This window comes from Saccoglossus kowalevskii, chromosome 12, assembly GCF_978046115.1.
Source record: "Saccoglossus kowalevskii chromosome 12, keSacKowa6.1, whole genome shotgun sequence".
NCBI lineage: Eukaryota > Metazoa > Hemichordata > Enteropneusta > Harrimaniidae > Saccoglossus > Saccoglossus kowalevskii.
Genome location: NC_140652.1, coordinates 28,483,032 through 28,507,771, shown reverse-complemented (window position 1 = coordinate 28,507,771; position 24,740 = coordinate 28,483,032). Strand labels below are relative to the sequence as shown.

The 24,740-nt window shown below is 35.9% G+C and overlaps 2 protein-coding genes across 2 annotated transcripts; one reads left to right on the top strand and one right to left on the bottom strand.

Moving 5' to 3' along the window:
• The first annotated feature begins 984 nt into the window (after positions 1-984).
• LOC102801712 (uncharacterized) lies at positions 985-11,911 on the top strand. Its single transcript, XM_085506017.1, has 11 exons — positions 985-999; positions 1,446-1,569; positions 2,504-2,672; positions 3,096-3,249; positions 3,756-3,893; positions 6,606-6,815; positions 8,661-8,789; positions 9,033-9,143; positions 10,067-10,177; positions 11,092-11,173; positions 11,477-11,911. Exons 1-11 carry the CDS (start codon positions 985-987, stop codon positions 11,668-11,670), a joined length of 1,437 nt encoding a protein of 478 aa, XP_085362143.1. The 3' UTR covers positions 11,671-11,911.
• Positions 11,912-13,842: 1,931 nt separating this feature from the next.
• On the bottom strand, positions 13,843-24,077 carry LOC102801598 (uncharacterized). Its single transcript, XM_078009301.2, has 11 exons — positions 23,972-24,077; positions 23,031-23,154; positions 21,897-22,065; positions 21,414-21,567; positions 20,837-20,974; positions 20,175-20,384; positions 16,302-16,430; positions 15,954-16,064; positions 15,225-15,335; positions 14,454-14,535; positions 13,843-14,089 (listed from the first exon to the last, which is right to left on the bottom strand). The coding sequence occupies exons 1-11, from the start codon at positions 24,074-24,076 to the stop codon at positions 13,896-13,898; spliced, it is 1,527 nt and encodes a 508-aa protein (XP_077865427.2). The 5' UTR covers position 24,077; the 3' UTR covers positions 13,843-13,895.
• Between the last annotated feature and the right edge of the window lie 663 nt (positions 24,078-24,740).

The window sequence follows — 24,740 nt, the reverse complement described above, 5'->3', positions numbered from 1 at the left end:
CATGTCATGAATTAGTATGTTTTGTAAAATATGTTTTAAATTGTAATTTTTCTGAGCAAAAAATATCAATGAGTTGTGTGGCCTACAATACCTACAAACAAAGATGGTCCAATATCGCCACCGTTCGTGGCGATAGTCATCACGTGGTTTGCACGTGATACGGATCATTCATGTCATAGCCTTACAAGAAAATGAAGTATAAGGTTGCATTCACCAATTACAATTGTTTCATAAACCATAAATCAATGTTGTCGTCCGCTTGGCACCGCTGAATTGTTTTGTAAACATCGCTGCTGTGAGATGCGATATGATTTTCTGTGAGGGTCAATAACTACTGACGCTAATTTGATTATTATTGTGTAAACTCACAAAACTTGTCATTATAAACAAAGGCATTATTTCTCGGGCAGACTACATTTAAAGTGATACAGTCAAATATATCCCATCGTCTGAATCGCACGGTTTCGCTAAAGCCGGCCATTCATAACCGGCCCACGAACCCGTGCGTGATCGTGTTAGGAAAAGCTGTATTTCACTGCAGTTAAATAGAGTCATTTGATAGGGCGCGCCAAGGAGCTGGCGCCACCAATCAGCGTTGCTATATCATAAATGTGAACGTCTGGGATCATCACAGATTAAAACAATGGCGGCGTGTAGGCTTTACGCTAATTCACTGGGAGTCAAGAACAGAAGATGTATATTCGTTGACACGTTTCCAAAATGTTTTATTGCAACGTTGAAAATTGTTTGTAGACAAGTGAATGAAGACAATGGAATGTTTAAATATTTGTGAAAACCCTGTTTTAGTAAACTGTCAAAACTATCGAAACTGATAACATATCGACTTGCCCGATCCGACAAATACATCCCCCATACAGGACTAAGCGCTGGTCAGTAAGCTCGTTCAAAAAACAAAAAGCTAGCAGCACGTTGATTTCTATATTCCAAGATTTTAATTTTACCAAGTAATGTGTCGTTTCTATCATGAGTTCTGATTGGGTAATGCAAATGAGCCCAAGTGAATCTTATAATCGTTTGAGGGCGTGCGACATGCAGTAAATCATGGTGAAATCTGGTCCTTGGCTGGCGAAAATTAATATATATATATATCGACAGTGTCAATAAAATGATATATCCGTTGACGTAGTGTAATGGTGTTGAATTTCTACACGTCACCAAAACATATTAAGAAAGTAAACATTTAACATGACGTAATTATGTATCAATGTGAGGTCCAATGTATAAGGTTTGCAAATTTCAAAACCGGGGTGAGCTGGAAGAATTTGAAAATACAAAAATTGTCGAAAATAAAGAACAAAACAAAAATATCAACAAGACTTAATGTGAAAAAATTATTTTTGACAAGCATATATAAATACAATATTTACAGCCTGTTTCCCCATTCTGATTTTTTGTGGGTAACACTTACCCCCTATAAACTTTAGATTCTGACGGACCGGTTTGCGCATACGGACAAGTCCCCAGATGAGGATTGTCAGGAACTGTACGAGTATTGTGGCGGCACGTTCAAGGGCATTGAGAATAACTTGGACTACATCAACGGTCTTGGTGAGTATGAACCTATTCGTATTGATTATACCCAGGAACTCCTGCTATGTTACAAGTATTATCTGTACAGGAGCGTGGATGTATTGAGTATTAGCCTCAAGATATTAATCGTGTAAAATAATAACTTCGCCCGAATTATAAATGAAGGGAAATGTTCATGACATGGAATGTCTGTCTGTCTGTCTGTCGTCGTTGTTGTACTTGATGTTGTTATCGTGCCTGGCGTAAACCTTTTTTGGGGGTTACAATGTCTCAAACTGTTCATATTCGATATAATATCAAAGTGGGATATTTTATTAACTTGCTCGGACTGTCGTCCACGCTCAATTTTTCAAGACAATGGTTTTATTTCACTCACAACGTCACTTTCTTTTGGTTTCAAAAATTCAAACAATTGTAAAAACAATCTGCCTAGTCAATCATAATAAAATGTTCACCAAGTTCAACTGTTTAAAATAAAACAGAAATGCGTGCACAGAATAAAGACATTTATAATGCTGATGTTGAAACTCAGATATTCGTGATACTGTCTCCAAGCATATAATCTGATATGTTATTGTCATTATGTAGTGTAAATCATGTTTGTGACCAAAAGAATTGACAAGTATTTTCCCTCCAAGTTTTGCTTATATATATTAATGTACTATTTGGAACCTGTTCTACAATTTATCTTATATTATTCTATGAGAGGCGCTGACATTGCCCTTCAAAATAAAGATCGTACCAGACAACATGTACATCATCATTTGCATGGATTCTGAATTCTGGTTCTGAATATGATTGTCGTTTTAATCTATGTGTATGTGAATTCTTTATCGAATGGCGTTATATACATCTTTGAGAAACTGACATGGAAACAACCACGAACTCGTGCTATTTCCATTGTAAGAGAACTACATCAGTAAACATGTTGTCACTTGTGTTTTCTTTATAGGGGCGAATGCTATCTGGATTTCACCATTTACTGAAAACACAGAACTCGGTTTTCATGGTTACTGGTCAAAAAATATATACGAGACGAACCCACATTTTGGCAGCAAACAGGACCTCAAAGACCTGATAGCAGCGTGTCACAGTAGAGACGTGTGGGTCATGGCAGACTTGTGAGTATTCAATTATGGTCAAGTTGTTTATTGATTGATCGATTGATTGATTGAAAAAAAATGCACCAAAGGTCACCATTGGTCAATAGCATATGCCCCTGAATACAATTCAACTACCATAATGTTAACTGTATACGTTTGTGTAATATTGTGTTTTGATCGGAACAATATCAAAAGTTCAATGTTTAATAAAAGATTCAGTTGTTATAGTTCATGAATGGGGAAGTTTGACCCTAGATAATTCTGACTCTGTAAAAACGAATTTATATTAATTCAGGTAAAACATTTGTGGTAGGAGATAATTTCAAATTTGTATTGTGTCAGCATTTTATTCTAACGTTCTCTTCATGGTACCGCACGCATCGCCATGTTTTCAATTCTATCCAAATAATGCAGATATCTAAATGAATATACTTTCCACAGAGTACTGAATCACATGGGATATCCTGACGGCTGTCACTGGAGTGGATGTCCTATAGATAATGCAAATAACTTCACTGGATTTGTCCCGTTTAACGACGAAGCTGACTACCACACCTACTGTGATATCGATTGGAGCAACGAACAACAAGAAAATGTAAGTGCCAACTAAAGAGCCATGCTTTCCAGGAATGTGTAACATGTTTTTAAAAAATCCGGCTTGCTCGCTGCAGTCGCATTATTATTTTTTATTTGTGTACACAATTTGAAATCATCTAATAAATATTCACAACAAGATACGTATGCGTGATCGGATGTGTTTAATTATATAGTACTAACTTCGCACTTTGACGTCATTTGTTTGCAATTTTGCCAGCCAGCATACAAATGTCTGATGACAAATGTCGCTCACGGATTAGCACTACCTTGCAAATTTCTGTCACAACGTTACCTGTAAGTTGTTTTACTAAAAGGACACGTTAATATATATTTAATAACAATAGGAGCGAACAACACCGGGAGCAAACGAGCGGTTCTAGCAAACCAGTTACTGCACACGCGCACGCACGCAAAAGTTAAGCAAGCGTGACAGGCGATGGTTAGTGCAGTGAATTTCAGCTGAACAGTACCACCGTTGATGGCGCTTTATATTTCATATTCCAGGTTGAAATGTGTCGGTTGGCTTACCTCCCTGATCTGAATCAGACAGTCGCGACCGTGCGCGAGACATTGTTGAACTGGGTTCGTGACCTCAACACGGAGTATGGTTTTGATGGATATCGATTGGATTTTGTAAAAGGGGTATGTAGTTCTAACAACACGTTTCTCAAGTATGTACCAGTAGACTTAGCCTGGTTAAAATCCCGGGGGGTTCACTCTATATACTGTTACTACCCCATGTGCGTTCCAAATTTAGCGGGAAAGCTTTCACCTTCTAGAGCGGGCCCGCGCGGGAGGCAAATAGGCCCCCTTTTAAAATGCTAATGTCTGCAATAGGCCCCCAGAAATAAACTCACAGGGTTGCTGCGCCCGCTGTAGGCCCTCTCTTGCAACAACCACTGTCATACACCGCCCTAGGCCCCGAATTGGCGGACCCATAGCCCCGACTAGGCCGCAAACGTTCGACTGAACTTTCCCACTGGGACTTACCCGCCACTTCCAACACGAGCATCCGGAGAAGGCTTATTGTAATCGAAGAAACGAAACGAAACAGGATAACACACCTAATAAAAATTGAACTGTATTCAGTGAATATGGGTTTTATATGCTCAATATTTACAAAATATTTGCCGAAAATAATAATATTTAATACGTATATGGCTCGTTTCGCTAATTACAGATAATCAAAAATCTGTAATCAGCGAAACAAGGTTCTTACACGTACAAAATTTACAACTGTCGGTGGAAACTTGACCAGTATATTTAGCTTTCAGTACTGTATATAATAACATAAAACATTTGCCGAAAATAACGGGATTTTAATTAGTAAATTATTTGTTTCGCTAATCAGATAATCGAAATCTGTAATCACTGACACGTACAATATTCACAACTGTCGGACGAAACTTGACCAGTATATTCACCTTTCGGTAGAGTCATAACGAAATAAAACATTTGCCGATAATAACAATATAATCAGTAAATGGTTCGTTTCGCTAATTACAGATAATCGAAAACCTGTAATCAGCAAAACAAGGGTCTGACATATTCACAACTGTCGGACGAAACTTGACCAGTATTTTTATTTATTTATTTAGTTGTTGCTACCCTTTTACATCAGGGGCTCACTAATAAGTAATTAGGAGCTGCAATATAATTATTGGAAAAAGCACATACTAAATAAATGAAAAAAAGAAACAGACATTTTAAAACTTAAAGGAAGTAAACAAAAATAATACTTTTTAAAACTTAAAGAAAATACAAAAAAAAAGAATCTTTTGAGCTTAAAGTTAAATACAGGAAATAAATCTAATCTACATAATCTCTTCTATAATCCATGGCATCAATAAGAAAACTTTTCACAATTCTATCAATATATTTACCTTTTAGTCGTGTATATAACACCATAAAACATTTGCCGAAAACAGCGGGATTTTAATTAGTGAACGGTTCGTTTCGCTAATTACAGATAATCGAAAATCTGCAATCACGCGGCGAAACAGGGTCTTATTAAATTACAGATACAATAATCACAAATATCGGACGAAACTTGACCAGTATTTTTAACTTTCAGTCGTGTATAAAACTTCATAAAACAATTATCTATAGCTAGCGAAACTAACCATTCACTAATTAAAATCCAGTTATTTTCGGCAAATGTTTTATGGTGTTATATACACGACTAAAAGGTAAATATACTGGTCAAGTTTTGACAGACAATTGTGAATATTGTACGTGTCAGACCCTTGTTTCGCTGATTACAGATTTTTGAATATGTTTTATGTTGTTATATATACTCTACTGAAAGGTGAATATACTGGTCAAGTTTCAACCGACGGCTGTTAATATTGTACGTGTATCGGCTGATTACAGATTTGTGATTATCTGCAATTAGCGAAACGAGCCATATGCGTATTAAATATTATTATTTTCGGTAAATATTTTGTAAATATTGTGCGTATAAAACCCATTTTCACTGCTTACAGTTTAATTTTCATTATGTGTGTTATCCTGTTTCGTTTCGTTTCGTCGATTACAATAAGCCGGATACAGAAAGTCATTCCCCGGAGTCATCCACATTTCTGAAACTTCTTTCGCGCCTCGGTCTCATTCGCATTCAGCTCCTGCTTTTTTTTCAGGGTTCTCTGCCCTGTATTCATGCCAAAGTCACTCGGAGCTGAACATAAAATTGCGCAATGATATCTGATGGAATAAGAATCCTGGCAAAGTCGTGTGCATTGTGTATTAAACTATCAAATAAATGATCACAATCATGTCAATAGTTCTCATCTTTCTTCATCTAACAATGAATGACACCAACAGGAGTTGCATACATAGTAACTTGTTTAGGTTGATCATACTCCACTTGATTGCAAAAAACGGCATAGAATGCTCGCAATATGGGGTAGAATGTTCTCAATATGTGTCTGAAATAGGGGGTGGTTTTTTCTTCAACATATCTGCTCTAGGGGGTACTAAATTTACATTGCGCCCGCAATAGGGGGTATGGTTTACCAATGTGCTGCCAGCCCTAGGGGCCTATTATTTTTTATCAAGAACGCACATGGTGTAAGGTTTTAATATAGAGTGACCCCCCCGGGGTTAAAATAGAATAAAGGAAGGTTCTTTAATACGTCATAACAGCAGTACGATCGCTCTAAAATGACATTTTCTTCGTTTATCTGTCGTGCATTGAATACATTAAAGTAAAAATTGTGTGAATTGTTGCCAATCAATAAAATACGTGACTCTGTATGGAGAATAACCGATATGTGAAAATATGCATTTCCCATGTGGGTGCAAGTGACAAATGCGACACTAAACAGAAAACATATCCCTTATATTTACTTTTAGATATCCAAAGATTTTTGGGCAGAAGTCGATGAAGCTAGCGATTCTTTCACTCTGGGAGAGGCATCTGACTGGAGAACCGATTTTGTAGCCAGTTATCAAGGTTCCTTAGATTCGTTACTTTCATTTCCGATGTACTATACCTTAGAGGATGTCTTCCAGACCTCTCCACTGGGAAAATTGACACAGATTCATGACCAGCTTTTGCGGGAGGTGAGTGGATGCATTGAAGATAGTCAATTTATGTATGAAGGTCGAAGGAAAATAATTTTGTAAGCGACAATGAAATTTGTGATCATGATCAAATAATTGTATTGATATTTCATGCTAACATTGTTAGGCTATACATGTTTTGTTAATATAGTAGTAATCGTTTGATAAGATACTGAAAAGTTTCTTTTTTAAATGTTGATGATCAAGGTACAATATTTAAAACAATTATTAGAGCTTTGTTCCGCCGTTTACCAGTACTGCACATGTATTTGTCAATAGATGTTTTCTGTTTACTGCGAGATCTCGTGTATCGCGTGAAAGGGGAATGTGGCGTTGAGATACCGTTACGTCATCAAGGTTGACCATCATCAAAAGTTTAGAGCGTGGAAATATCCCTAAAATACTTTCGCGTTTCTCTAATCCCAATCGATATGTTGACGTCACTATGGCGTTATGACCTTTGTTTGCCCTTTTATTAAAATCGATTTCACGCTTAACGCGGGATCTCGCATTGAATGGAAAATAGACAGTTAATGTGTACGAGATTCTACGTCCTTTGTTGATATTCACACATGACGAGTGCGAGTTCGGTTTCAAGTAATGTCACATGCACTCCGACAACATCGGCGACGACATAAACATACGTCAGTTGAGTCACTGTTTGTTTACATTCCCCCAATAAATCTAACTCTACTATTCTCATTTCATCCAATAACCCTGATGAAATAAACCATAGACCTTAGAAAGAAAAAATGCAACAATTTGAACAATAGATGTTTTATTTTTGAGAAATAGGGCGAAAATAAAGCAATCAAAAAAAGATCGGGTCAGCCATTTTCGTTGTCGGACGATTGTCACACGTTTACAAGCAGTTTGGAAAATTCAGAATTTCGACTTTTGTAACGAAAGTCATCAAATTAAAATACCCTAATTACTTCGAAAATTGTATGACTCAAGTAAAAAATGCAATAATTTGAACAATAGATGTTTTATTTTTGACAAGTCGGGCGAAAATACGGCGATCTAAAACAAACCGGGTCAGCCATTTCCGGTGTAAGCTGCTGACTTTCACGGTTTCAAACAGTTTAGAAAATTCGTAATTTCGACTTTTGTATAGCAAGTCATCAAAATAAAATACCGTAATTACTTCGAAAACGGCAGGACTCAAGTAAAAACCGCAAAAAATTGGAACAATAGATGTTTTATTTTTGAGAAATGGGGCAAAATACAGCGTTTTAAAAACAATCTGGACGAGTCCTGTCTGTCCAGACGGCCTTTCAGACAGTTCGGAAATTTCAGTATTACGATTTTAAAATATAGACTAGCAAAACTAAAATACGCGAGTATCATTGAAAATAGTATGATTTAAGTGAAAATACGATAATGCAAACAACAAGTGTTTTTATTTTCCCGAAAACGGGCGAAAATGTGGCAGTCGCAGGATAAGTATTAGTCAACCATTTGTCACCGCACATAAAATCAGCCGAGTAGTTAATTTATACTCATGAAAAAAACACGAATTGTAACTCTACATATAATAAGTGTCACCTAATAACCAATACAAAAGATGGATCAATGTAATGAGCACAAGCACTGAAAGACGTGTTGCAAACTGCGCGGCCGATTGATTGTGAGTGACGGCATACGGCTTCCTTAGCTTGGTCATTTGTTTATAACTGTAGTAACCCACGTTGCACGCTGGATGTCGTGAAATCCTTTGTTTTATAATCCAGTTGCCTGTCCCTCTCTTTCTAAGGTCTATGAATAAACAAACTAGATTTGGTGAGTTAAAGGTGTTTTGACGAACAATATCTCCATTGTATCGTTCCTATATGTTTATTCCAGGCCGACGAATATCAGGACACGTCAGTTCTTGGTGGTTTCCTTGACAACCATGACCGAAAACGATTCCTGGCTAACAATGGCAACTCAGCAACACTGCGGAGTGCGTTAGCTTATCTGCTAATGGCTAAAGTAATTATTTTAGTAGTATCTTAAAATAGAATCAATCGACAAGGCAATGTTACAGTAGATACATTATTGTTTTATACTGAATATTTATATGCACGTGGACACTGATTGGTCGTATCTATTCTACAGACTACATAAACATGCATGTGCTTTTATTTACTTGTACGTACTGTTAAATCAAATTATGATCTACTAGTATAACATGTCTATCATGATGTGATATTGTTATAACTCATATCATTTCAGTGGATTCCAATCATATATTACGGAACAGAGGTTGGTTTTGATGGCGGTAATGATCCACAGAATCGCGAGTCTCTTTGGCCTCATTATGACACCAGTCATGAACTATATCAGGTGGAAGGTCATTTTCTATGATTGGAGTTGTGTTGCTGTCACGCGGTAAAGTTAATGTCGTATATAAAGTTATGTCTTTGTCACATGGTCTTATTTTAGTGTGTAGCAACGATTACAGCCAAGTATTCTAGCCGAACAAAATCAATTTCATTGCTGATTGGATAATATGGAGCAGTTTCATTAATATTAACTCGAATTAACGTTGATCGATGTCACAATACAATTCCTGGATTGGTCAATTCTAACTAACTTCTAAATTGTTGAAAATATTTATAACACGTTCATAACGACCACAGCTTTATACCTTTCACTGTATACCTCGGCAGAATTTCCACCTACTATAAACTGGTATTCAGTTCCCACTAAATCAATCACAACCGCGCGTGTTGTCAAATGAACACCGGTTGATGGTTCCAGCTCTTTGTACGCCCAATCAAATCATTCAATTTAACTGAGGTTAAATACACTTTTCAGCCTAACATGATTACGCTCTAGTTCGAAGGGGCGGCCAGAGATGGTCGGCTTCAGCGAGATGCTGTGATGTTGCAAAAAATGTTCTATTTTAGTGAATGTTACAAATTCCGACATGCTTTTAATTTATAATGTAATGAACGTTTTCGCATTCAATACCAATAGTCGATTGGAATGATTTGATTACGTAAACATAAATGAGCGAGATTATCGCATTATTCCACAAGACGAAACATTGAAACATGCAACATTAGAAGACATTCTGAGACAATTACTAACACTATTTCTTTTCACGATCTGTTTGTATTTAGCATTTCTGTAAATGTACGTTTGTCGTGCGATTTTGTGATCATCTCGCAATTCGCGTGACTTGATGTTGCATCTACCTATTTTATAAATCGGTATTACTGTTAGAGTGTCGTCTATAAGGTTTATTTCTCACTTTCTTTCAGTTTATTGCTGACGTGAATACGTTTAGTCGCAGTCTGGGTCAGAATTTCATTGACAGCGACCAGACTGAAACAACGTATGACGATGAGTTCTATTCGTTCACTAGACTGGATGTAAGTAGCATGGTGTAAATTTGTGAGTAGAAATCCCAGAATGCATCACTTGATGACACGTGCCACTAATATGAGATGGATATTAATACTACTTGGTTAAGCACGACAAATACATGAGAACATGTTACCAACAAATATACACGGCGAAAACTATAGATAAGTAGATAGAGTAGTTAATTATTTCAACTAACACAATATAACAAACACAATATAACAATGCACGTGCTTCTAGAACAATGTTGTAAGTTTTAAGAGTGTTAAACTACTGAACATTTATACTTCGTCTTATCTTTAAAGCGGGATAAGAACACTCGCTAAAAACGCAAAGGCTCATGGGTAGACGCTTGTTTGTATACAATGCCGGGCTATGGCCATCTGACGCATGCGCAGGTGACGACTCCCCGCTTTAAAGAGGCAATGTTGATAACATAGAATATAAGATATTTGAAATAATAGTAAGTTAAAATTTATCTTGAAATAAAAACGAACGGAGCAGTTGAAAGAATATTGTAAGCTTTTCATTACCTGTCCGTGTATAAAAATACATGAAGCATGTGCTTAAGTGTTTGTCACTATTTCATTGACCGAATATTGTTATGTTTGTGGTTTATTTCTGGGCTCACACAGAACAAAAATTGGGAGATGTATAATAATAAGGTTATTACGCGAATGCCGCAAAGTATGCACTCAGACAGTACACGATCGCGTCGAGCTCCTCTACGCATCGGTCGATACTCGGTATCCGCGTAATAATCTCATATTGTATCAAACACACGCAAGATCAGATTTGTGTTGTACAACGGGACCGAAAATGAAATAGAGTACAATCAAATGAGCTTTGTCTTGTTTGAAATACGATCTCAAAATTGACAGAAATAATTGTTATAACATTGAATGAACATTTATATTTTCAGACACTGGTGGCGCTATCCAATAAAGGTAGTCAGACAGTGGTAGAGCGTACTGTTACCGGCCATGGATTCAGCAATGGAGATGGTAGGATTACGTCATTGTACACACAATGCATATCAATAAATCGTTTCCATTTAAGATAAAAATTAGATTTCGGTACACGAGAATAGGGTAATATTGCACGTCGCCTCCGTGCATATAATACACCAAAATTATCATATATGTCTTTTTCGTTTGGACGTGTTACCATTATAAGATACTTTAAAAGTACTTTCATTTTCACGATGTTGTTTATTTAATATTGTTGGTCATAGAATATAGAATTACGTGTAGTTGAAAACTGTGTTGTCGTGGTTGTCATTAATTATGTTTTTTTGGTATTCGCAGTATTAACAAACATACTGGATCATTCTAACCAAGTTACTGTAGAGAACGGTGAAGTACGTGTGACTCTCTTGAATGGAGAACCGAAAATATATTATAACTGGGAGCTGTCCGGTGCCCAAATGTCAACGTCTCTACGAATGGTTGTTTATATGGTGTCATTGTGTGTCACCAGTTTCATATTATTGTCTTACTAGAATGTATTAATACTTCATTTTTTTAGCTCAATATATTCAGTAGTTTTCTTGTACATGTCGATTCTGCGTTATTGTTTTGATATATGACCAATAACTGGTCATTCACAAGATAATTTACAGCGTAACCATGTAATCGATATCAATGCATTTTTTCATCAAATTAGACTTTGTTACGATGATTTTTGTTTTTCATTATTAGTTTTTTTTACATTGTTGATGTGCATGAAAATAAAACATGTTAGCAAACTGGTCATTTTATCAAACTCCGTGTTTAAAATCAGTCCAGTCATAGCATTGCATATATTTGTCAATACATCATGCGTTGTCGTTGCATTGTTTTCCCCACAAGTACTCATGGGCATGAAGAATAGAAAATATCCACGATATATACTATAGCACGATATCAATATCAATCACGTTGTCATTCGATTTATTCTCGATTGCATTGTGGACCTCAGTTTCAATTCACAGTTTCGTCGCCAACTAATTCAAAAAACTCTATATCGGATTGACTTTACACAGTCTGAGCAGCGATACTCTCCCAGCGACTACCGGGAGCATACACACAATTGGCGATGGGATTCACTATCGATAAAACGCTGAGTTTATTGCGAGTGACTGTTCTATGTTTTAAGGAGTCATTAATATTATAAGAATCTGGTAAACAAGACGTGACCAACAGACTATTCCAACCACATGCACCGACAAACTATATTTTATATTAAAATACATTAAATTAATATTGTGATCTGTGCCTTTGAGTGTTACGTGTGTTTACGTATATAGGTATTATTCGTGTATGACGATTCAAAGCATTTCAGGTGGTAAACTTTTGTTTGTGTAGTGGTAAGTGAGTTAATATAGTAAACGACCAGTGACCTGAATATTAACGACTCGTGATTTGAGAGGTTACTCATTATTAACATACTAGTGTTACATATTGTAAGGGATTGTTCAAATATTGCTGTTGACTTTTGCAATGAACAGACTGTATTCGACAGCATGTGTGAAATGTTCAGGCTGTGATTGCGTCACGTGATGCCGTGCATTAATTTGCTCATTTGGGGGAACGTGGCATATTTCTATTCAATCTTTGCACCAACACCAACACATCTCATTGAGTCAAATATTTTAAAAAGCGGGACCAATATTAAAATGAAATTTATTAAAAAATCATTGTCGTAATTGTTCAACCTTACCCGGGGCACATTCACTTGTCTCGAATAATAACTAGTGAATTTTAAAATTACATTATATTATAAGTATCAATTTCATAATTGTTCCTCTTTACCCAGGGTTCATTCACTCGTTTCGAGTGATATGTAGTGAAATTTAAAATTACATTATTTTAGAAATAATATTATCACAATTATTCCACCTTGCCCATGATACATTCACTCACTTTGAATGACTTATAAGTATAATATATTGTCATAATTACCTTACCCATGGCATGTTAATAATTTCAGCTTGACAGACAGTAAGTTTAACTTCATAACCTTACCCGGGGTACGTTTACTCGTTTGAATTGAATTATCAGAACGTGACATGTAGGTGCATTATTGTCACTATTATGATTAATTGTATTTGTTGTTCAGACATACTTAATTACATGTTGTATGCTAATTTCTTATTCGTATTGTTTTACATGCAGCGATAAATTGTATTGCGTTTTCGCATATTTATGTCCACATGTATACTAACAACATCGCAAGCTTCTCCTATTAATCTGCACGACGATCTGCTCACATTGTGAACACAGATATGTTTCACACGAGCTGAGCAGGTAGCTATTATTAGTCACCATTTAAGCGACTGTCGGTGAACTTAGAAGATATCTTATTTCACATTTCAGGACTTATTCTAACCAAGAGCAGGTTACAGGTTAACTATTTATTACTGGACAATACAAACATAGACTATAAAATTAGTCAACCCTGATGTGCTTAAAAATATGGAGTTCAAGAGATCTTTGGAATATGTTAAACATGTTCCATTTTCTGACGCACAACAACAAGCCAACAAAATTAATAATGGAGAAAAACAAATAATCGTGAATTAGTAGAAAGTCAACGACCTATTTGATGCATTGATATCGATTTCATGGTTACGCAGTAAAATTATCCTGTGAATGATCAGTTATTGGTCATATATCAAAACAATAACACGGAATCGACATGCACAATTGGATATATTGAACTAAATAAATGAAGTATTATTACATTCTAGTAAGACAATAATATGAAACTGGTGACACACAATGACACCATATAAACAATCATTCGTAGAGACGTTGACATTTGGGCACCGGACAGCTCCCCGTTATAATATATTTTCGGTTCTCCATTCAAGAGAGTCACGCGTACTTCACCGTTTTCTACAGTAACTTTGTCAGAATGATCCAGTATGTTTGTTAACACTGCGAATACCAAAATAAAATTATATCGGTTAGATGTTGGATACATGTCATCAAAAACAACTACGAATCTATGTGATACATAAAACATAAAATTAAAACTATTTTTCATTGAAAAACATATTTAATGACAACCACGACAACACAATTTCCTACTACACGTATATCTATGACCAACAATATTAAATAAACCACACTGTAAAAATTAAAGTAAATTTATGATGTTTTATAATGGTAACGTCCATATGACAAAGACATATGTAAAAATTTGTGTATATAATATGCAGAGGCGACGTGGAATATAACTTGTATGTTTAATGGAAACGATTGATTGATATGCATTGTGTATACAATGACGTAATCCTACCATCCCCATTGCTGTATCCATGGCCGACAACAGTACGCTCTACCACTGTCTGACTACCTTTGTTGGATAACGCCACCAGCGTCTGAAAAATATAAATATTCATTCAATGTTATAAAAATTATTTCTGTCAATTTCGAGATCGTATTTCAAACAAGGCAAAGTTCATTTTATTGCATTCTATTTCATATCTGATCACGTGGCACAACACATTGATGATCTTACGTGTGTTTGATACAATATGAGGTTATTACCGGGATACCGAGTATCGACCGATGCCTAGCGGAGGTAGACGCGACTGTGTACTGTCTGAATGTATATTTTGTTGCATCCACGTAATAACCATATTATTATAGACCTCCCAATCTTAGCGCGTTGTGTGCGGAGCCCAGAAACAAACGTATCAGTATTTGTTCAATGAAATACTAACAAACGCCAACGCGCATGCGTCATGGATTTCCGTATACTAGTACAGATAATACAAAACTCAAGTTTACAATATTTCGTTAAATGCAAATGTGATACACATTTTAACGCTCTTAAAATTTAAAGTTTGTTCTAGGAGCCCACGCATTAATATTTTGTATTTGTTATTTAAAATGACTAACTACTCTATCTACTTATCTATAAATTTCGCCTGTATATTTGTTTGTAACATGATCTCGTGTTTTTGTTGTGCTTCCTCAAGTAGTAATAGTAAACCCAATAATAGTGGCATGTGCGACGAAATTACGCATTCTGGGTTTCACGAATTCTTTTCACCATACTACTTACATCCAGTCTAGTGAACGAATAGAACTCATCGTCATACGTTGTTTCAGTCTGGTCGCTGTCAATGAAATTCTGACCCAGACTGCGACTAAACGCATTCACGTCAGAAATAAACTGAAAGAAAGTGAGAAAAAAACCTTATAGACGACACTCTAACAGTAATACCGATTTATAAAATAGGTAGATTAAACTGTTGTTATAAAATCATAAGTCACGCGGCCTCACCAATATTCTTTATATTACAAAGGGAAAGCAAGTCGGAATTTGTAACGTCCGCTAAAATTTGAGCATAATATTATCAATAATATCCAATCAGCAATCGCTTTATTTTGAGTGTGCACGATCGCAGTTGCTATGTCACGCGAAGGCTTGCGGCCGGCATTATGGGCGTAAATAATAAATAGCTCACGAGCCAACTATTGAATATTTGAATTTAAATGAAACCTGATGATCAATTTTAAACAAATACATTAATAAGCAAAGCCTCACTTTGTGCCTTTCACTGTAGTGGTGATGCGACGACCGAGAAAATAAATCTTGGCTGGCGAAAATAAAAGTCAATGAGTGCATTGTACGACCAAATTGTTCGGAACACTAGTGGGCTAGAATACCGGGATATAATTGTAGTTACACACTGAAATAAGACCATGCGACAAAGACACTTTATATAAGGCAATACCACTTTACCACGTGACAGCAACACAACTCCAACTATAGAAAATGACCTGCTACCTGATACAGTTCATGACTGGTGTCATAATGAGGCCAAAGAGACTCGCGATTCTGTGGATCATTGCCGCCATCAAAACCAACCTCTGTTCCGTAATATATGATGGGAATCCACTGAAATGATATGAGTTATTACATTATCACATCATGGTAGACTTGTTATAGATCATAATTTGACTTAACAGTACGTACTAGTAAATAAAAACACATGCATGTTTATGTAGTCTGTGGAATATATGCGACCAATCAGTGTCACGTGCATATAAATATTCCGTATAAAACAATAAGGTATCTACTGTAACATTGCCTTGTCGATTGATTCGATTTTTAAGGTGCTACTAAAATAATTACTTTAGCCATTAACAGATAAGCTAACGCACTCCGCAGTGTTGCTAAGTTGCCGTTGTTTGCCAGGAATCGTTTTCGGTCATGGTTGTCAAGGAAACCACCAAGAACTGACGTGTCCTGATACTCGTCCGCCTGGAATAAACAAATAGAAACGAAATAATAGAGATATTCTTCATCAAAACACCTTTGACACCCCAAATCGAGTTTGTTTATTTCGTCACGGTTATTACATGAAATGAGAATAATAGAGTTAAATTTATTGAGGAAATACAAACAAACAGTGACTTGCGTATATTTATGTAGTCGCTGATGTAGTGCACGTGACGTTACTTGAAACCAAACTCGTACTAGCCATGTGTCAACAATATCAACAAACGACTTAGAATCTCGTTAACCCGTGACATTAATTGTCCATTTTCCGTTCACTGCAAATAGTATTTTAGGGATATTTCCACGCTCAATAATGTACTATACACATATGATGGTGGTCAATATTGATGAAGTGAGGGTATCGTAACGCCAACTCCCCTTTTGCGGCAGATATTCGGTCCGCGTGTTTCACACAATACGCGAGATATGACAGTAAACGGAAAATTACCCGGGCCTATATAAGAAGCAAAATCCATGTACTGGTAAACGGTGTCTTATCGCAAGTTTCAATAATTGTTTTCAAATATGCATCTTGATCATTAAGAAAAAAAAATCGGTATTAGCAAATTATTCACAGCCTAACATTGCTATCAACATGAAATATCAACCCAATTATTTGAATATGATCACATATTTCATTACAGTTTATGTAGAATCTTTATTAACTGATACATGGCCATCGGCTCAAAACAGTAAATACAAAATATTTAAATTATTTACAATATTTCAGCGGCTTCCCTCCTAAGTTTCATAGCATTAAATACAAACGCAGCTAAACGCTGTAGAAGTACATCATTTTGAGTTTTCAGTAATTCGATAAATTTATTTACAGTTGGTGGGGTGCAGTAGTAGTGTGGGATATAGAGACATCTAATGTGGTTATAAAAATTACAAACTAATAAAAAATGGAACTCGTTTTCAATTGAATTCGTATTGCAAAGCTCGCACGTACGTTGATCTCTTTCAAGATGACCTCTGTCTTTTTCAATTCGTAAACAATGTGATGAGCATCGTAGCCGAGATAGTGATTGCATATGGGTACGAATATGAACAGAAAACAAATATCTTTCTGGTTCTATGGTAGTTTTAAATTGGCAGTAAGTATCTAACTTGTCTAAAGTACACAAGTCAGCCCGCCATACCAAAGAAAGATACTGTTTGAATCGTTCCACAAATGTATTTATAAAAACATTAACATTTCCAACTTCTTGTGCATGCCAAGCATCATTCATATTACAAATGGAAAGTAAATTTTGGATGTCACTGATCCAGGTGTGTTTTGTTCTGGTTCCCGACCTTTCGATATTGTATAGCATATTGTAACATTTCTTGGGGTACCTTGAATTTGGCATGGAAATTAATTTTGCCCAATATTTAATGCAGCGTTTTGCTGAGTACAGATAGATAGGATATCTCCCACATTCTCCTAGAATACTACTATTTGGTGATCTATTTGAAACACCAAGAAACATTCTGCAGGCAAGATATTGAACTCGTTCTAGACATTTACACTCTCTAAAACCCCAGATTTCCGCCCCATACGTTAGTATTGGTAATATCATTGTATCAAAGACCTTAAAATAGGTTATGTAGGATAGAGGGCGTAAGCAATTCAAAGCTTTAAATGAACAAAATAAAGTTTTTTTCGCTTGTTGCGCCAATAGTTTTGTTGCCATTGACCAGTGTAGTCTACAGGAGAACATAATACCAAGATATTTGTAGTATGAGACGGTGTGGACCTCCATCCCTCCATAAACCCACTTTTCGTTCCCTGATAAATGTCCCCCGCCCTTGAAAACAATAATTTTGGTCTTTTCCAAGTTTACAGACATACTCCAGCGCTCACAATACAATTCTAGTTTATCTAATAACCTCTGGAGTCCGACAACTGAATCTGATACAATTGCAACGTCATCCGCAAATAGAAGACAGAATAATTCAATTAAATCAGGAGATAATTGAACACCGTGGTGCTCCGAATTATTCAACTCATTACATAATTCATTGATAAAGAAGGAGAACAAAAATGGGCTTAACATACAACCCTGGCGAACACCCATAGGACACTGAAAGTATTCAGTATATCCGATTAAAGTTTTGACACAAGATTTAACATTTGCATAGATATTATGTAATACCTTAAACATCTTTCCATTTACTCCCCCTTTAAGTAGGACATACCAAAGACGTTGTCTCTCTACATTATCAAATGCTTTGGAGAAATCCACGAAAGCGCAGTATAATTTTCCCCGTTTTTTGGTTATATATTTTTGAACAATTGCCTGAAGGATAAATATGTTGTCAGTTTTAGAGTATCTATGACGAAAACCCGCCTGTTCTTCGTTTATTTTCCCCAAAGCATCTGCCCAAAAGTTTAAACGTACATTAAGAATTGACGTAAAAATTTTCCCAAAAATATCAAGTAGTGAAATTGCCCTATAGCTCCCTGGATCAACCCTCGACCCCTTTTTATATATAGGTATAATGATTGCATTTGACCAGTCAGCTGGTATTTCGCCAGAATCAAAGATCTTATTGAACAAGACGTGTAGGTATGGCAATAGTATATTTACAGAAGATTTAAAATACTCGCCAGGCAATCCATCAGGTCCTGGTGATTTATCATTCTTGAGCCGTTTGATGCTCTCAATTATTTCTATTTCAGTAATTGGACCATTTAATATGTCCCAGTCAATTTCATTTGCATAACTATATTCATTCACAGACTCTAAGTAACTTAACAGTTTGCTCTGATAGACGAATTCATTACTTATAGGTGCACAAGAAAAGAGTTTTTCAAAGTAGTCATGCCATTGGTTTGCTTGTATGGCAGGTGGGATATTATTACTTATTGTACTATTGCGTCTAATTGTTGACCAAAACAGCTTAGAACTTGTTTGAGGTGACATAAGGTTAGCTCTTTGGTTTTCTAAGTATTCACGTTTTTTGTTCCTGCATATATTTTTGAATTCATTGCGAACAACCTGGTATTCGCGTAAATGGTGTACATTATTTGTTTGGCGGAATCTTCGCAATAGCTTATATTGTTTCTTTTTATATGAAGTGCATTCTGTATCAAACCATATTGGCTGATCACGCTGAGTACTTTTATTCGATCTAATCATGTGACATTTCCCAGCTGCGTCCTTTAACACACTACAGATTATTTTAGCACAGACTGTGTTTTCAATATCTGGAGTTTCTAGAATAGTATTTAGTTTATTTATTGTGGCCTCTGAAGAGATAGTTTGTGTGAAAGAAGTTGCACGGTTTTCCACCCAGACACATTTTTTCAGAGTACCGACTTTATCAGGGATTTGAACTTTTTCATTCTGCCTGCTGCAGCATGGCAAAGTAAAGGTCAAAGGCAAATGGTCAGACTCCACCCGAGTATCAATAGAAAAATTTAGCACCTTATAAAACAATGACGATGAGACGAGAACATAATCAACGGTGCTTGTCCCATTGTGTGTGATGCAGGTGTAGTCTCCTACACCTGCATCACTCCCTATTCTACCGTTTAGCATATGAATACTAAAAGTACAGCAGAGATCTAGAAGTGAACGACCAAATAGATTAATTTCTTTATCTTTTGATATACGTGGTACTTGGAAGAAATCTTCCATATAGCCAATCGAACTGCCTACCACAAATTGGGAATTATCATCTAAAATGTCATTACAGTTTATTGTCGATAATAAAACTATCTGCAATGAATCCACTCACCTCCCGCAAAAGCTGATCATGAATCTGTGTCAATTTTCCCAGTGGAGAGGTCTGGAAGATATCCTCTAAGGTAAAGTACATCGGAAATGAAAGTAACGAATCTAAGGGACCTTGGTAACTGGCTACATAATCAGTTCTCCCATCATATGCCTCCCCCAGTGTAAAAGAATCACTAGCTTCATCGAACTCTGCCAAGAAATCTTTGGATACCTGCAGTATTAAGAAATGACATTGTTTGCTGTTTCCCTGTGCATCCGTTATTGTACGGCAGATAAAACATAGAAAAGGTCATATAGAAAAGTAGAAAAGGTCAAACCTAGAAAAGGTCAAAATCATAATGGCAATATGAAGTAAAAACCTTCATTCTTCTTTGATCAACTCGATACATATTATTTCTTGCTGAAATATTAAAAAATTGCTAACTGACACAAAAGATCATTGCTGTCATTTTAACGCCATTATATCATAACATATATCAACAGGTTTGACACAGTCAAGTGCGTATGACCCCAACTGCAACATATTCAACGATATAGAGGGCGGTTATTTTATAAAATTTAGCAAAATTTCTCTGTCCTGATTGCCTATTCTAAACATTTAATATGCAAAATGAATTTCTATTTTGACTACACTGTCATTACATACTTGAGAAACGTACATACCCCTTTGACAAAATCCAGTCGATATCCATCGAAACCATACTCCGCGTTGAATTCACGAACCCAGTTCAACAAAGTCTCGCGCACGGACGCGACTGTCTGATTCAGATCAGGGAGGTAAGCCAATCGACATATCTCAACCTGGAATATAGAGTATAGAGCGCCATCAACGGCGGGGTGTTACATTACGTAATTTTCAGCGGAACTTGACTGCACTGACTATCAGCTGCCACGTTTGCTTACATTTGCGCGCGTGCGCAGTAACAGCGAGCGTTCGCTCCCGAAGTTGCTCACTTTTACTGTAATAGTTATTAAATGTATATTTACAACTTACAGGCAATGCGGTGAAGGCGAATCGCTAGTGCTGATTCGTGAGCGATATTTGTTATCAGACATTTGCATGCTGGTAGGCAAAAATTGTAAAAAAAAGGACGTCACAGTGCGATAACCTACAGAGTCAGCCATATTATATAATTTAACCACATCCTATCGCGCATGCGCATCCTGTTATTATTCGTGAATATATGTTTGATGTTGTATATATCGCATATAAACTAGTAATGTTTTACTTAGAATTTACATTTTCTTGTTGTTCGTTGCTCCAATCGATATCACAGTAGGTGTGATAGTCAGCTTCGTCGTTAAACGGGACAAATCCAGTGAAGTTATTTGCATTATCTATAGGACATCCACTCCAGTGACAGCCGTCAGGATATCCCATGTGATTCAGTACTCTGTGGAAAGTATATTTAGATATCTGCATTATTTGGATAGCATTGATAACATGGCGATGCGTGCGGTACCATGAAGAGAACATTACAAATAAAAGCTGACATAATATAAGTATGAAATTATCTCCTACCACAAATGTTTCACCTGAACTAAAATGCATTTGTTTTCGTAAGATCAAACTATCATTTTCATGAACTGAAAAAAGTCTTTTATCCAACATTTTTACAACACTTGCAATTGGCCAATGTTGAACTTCATATTATTACACATTCTTCAATCAATAAATCAATCAATCAATCAATAAACAACTTGACAATAATTGAATACTCACAAGTCCGCCATGACCCACACGTCTCTACTCTGACACGCTGCTATCAGGTCTTTGAGATCCTGTTTACTGCCAAAATGAGGGTTTGTCTCGTAGATATTTTTTGGCCAGTAACCATGGAAACCAAGTTCTGTGTTTTCAATAAATGGTGATATCCAAATAGCATTTGCCCCTATAAAGAAAACACAAGTCAAAGCACGTTTACCGATACAGTTCGCTTACAATAGAAATTGTTTTCATCTCAGTTTCCCCAAGTATACCCTTTCTTCTCGAGAATCTAAATAATATACAAGGATTCAGAATCTACGCAAATTGATGATATACATGTTGTCTGGTACGATCTTTATCTTGAAGGGCAATGTCAGCGCCTCTTATAGAATAATATAAAATGAATTGTAGAGCAGGTTCCAAATAGTACATCAATATATCTAAGCAAAACTTGAAAGGAAAAATACTTGTCAATTCTTTTGGTGAGAAACATTATTTACATTACATAATGAAAATAACATATCGGGTTATTATTCTATATAATAATGTATCTTGTAGACAATATTACGAATATCTGGTTTTCAGCTATATAAATGTCTTTATTCTCTGGCCAATGTTTAACCCATATCTTGAAAAATATACATGTTAGTCACAATTGAGTATTTTACTATGATTGGACGGATTTCTATGTATGACTTCAAGAAAATGACGTTTTAAGTGAATATTATCTTGAAAAATTGAGTGTGACCGACAGTCAAAACAAGTTGATAAAAAATCTCACTTTATATCGGATATTATATCGGATATAAACAATTTGAGCTATTGTAACCCCCCCCCCAACACAAATTTACACCGGTTACGATGATAACAACAAGTACAACAACAACGACGACGACAGACAGACAGACACTCCCCATATACGTTTCCCTTTAATTATGATTCAGGCAAGGTCAAATAATGATTTACAATTACAGTATGACATGATGTATTTATTATATATATATATATATATATATATATATATATATATATATATATGTAATGAATCTAGAAGATAATGCTCTGATAAACCCACGGTCCTGTACAGATAATACTGGTAACATAGCAGGAGTTCCTGGGTATAATCAATACGAATAGGTTCATACTCACCAAGACCGGTGATGTAGTCCAAGTTATTCTCAATGCCCTTGAACGTGCCGCCACAATACTCGTACAGTTCCTGACATTCCTCATCCGGGGACTTGTCCGTATGCGCAAACCGGTCCGTTAGAATCTAAAGTTAAATCAGAATAGGAAAACAGACTGACACATTTTTGTATTCTGTAAATATTGTATCCATGTATGCTTGACGAAAATCATTTTTATTTATATTTCCCCGATTCTTTTACATTTTGTCGTTGTTTATAGTTTTATTCTTCTTTAAATTCTTCCAGCCCGTCCCAGTTTTAAAAAATTGTAATCCTTATACAATGTATCTCACATTGATACATAATTACATCATGTTAAATTTTTACTTTCTTTATATGTTTTGGTGACGTATAGAAAGTCAACACATTTCCGCAACGTAAATTGTACTGACGACAAATAAAAATGTAGGAATATATTACGTTTGACTGTGTTATTTAAAATGTAGTCTGCCTTCAAAATAAAGTGTTGTGTGTTTACACGATAATAATCAAATTAGCGTCAATACCTGTCCCCCATACGAAAATCATATCGCATCTCACAGCAACGATGTTTACAAAACAATTCAGTGGCGCCAAGCGGACGACCAAATTGATTTATGGTTTATGAAATAAATCAAACTTTGATCTCTCATGTTTATAATACCAGCATACGACACATTCGTAAAGTAAAATGTCATGGCAAGCTTTAACGTCATGTTTCAGTGACCGCCTTGTGACCGTTTCAAAAGGCTTTGCTGAAAGGGCGAGACGTGAACACACCATTCATTTGCTGTTTTTTACAACAGCAAACACGTTTTAATTATGATGATTGGAAAAGCTCTAGACAGGGATAGGCTCGTTTTTCCAACAATAAAACAACCCAAAAAGAATGCTTCATTTCAACTAGAGCACACGTCAACCCACCTGATACACTATGCGGGATTTCCATTCCTGTGGAGTCTTGCCATGCACGACATTAAAACAAATGAACAACAGCAGAAGAATGGTGAATGCAACCGTATACTTCATTTTCTTGTAAGCCTATGACATGAATGATCCGTATCACGTGCAAACCACGTGATGACTGTCGTCACGAATGGTGGCGATATTGTACCATCTTTGTAAGTATTCTTCCTATAAATGGGGGGAGGGTCCACATTCTATTGTCTACACATTGTTATGTAATTATTCTACAACTTATCGATATTTTTGCTCAAAAATAATGACAATTTAAAACATATTTTACAAAAAAATATTAATTCATGACATACATTAATACCCGTTACATAAATATTATTTTCACCAAATGTTATAGAAAACGTTTATGCAATATATACCGATTATCATAGATGTTCTCGTGGAGAAAAAAAGTTGTGTGAGAATATATATTTTTGACCTCGGTTTAGTAAATAACAAAGGCATTTAACTGGTTTGTGTGTCAGGCCACGAGGTTTCAAGTTTAAATTACACTGAGCTGAAATCCAGCCATTCTGATTAGGAATTTGCAGATTTTGCATTAAGCCCACATTTTTGGTACAAAAATGATGTAATTTGACAAAATTTGAAACTGTATACAAATTGTCTTAAAAAATGTATTTTATTGGAATCGGAGTCTAGTTATTGGAATGGCTCTAAAACGATCGTTCTTTTGAGACTATAATTGGGCATACAATTGCTGAAATCCGTTAAAAAA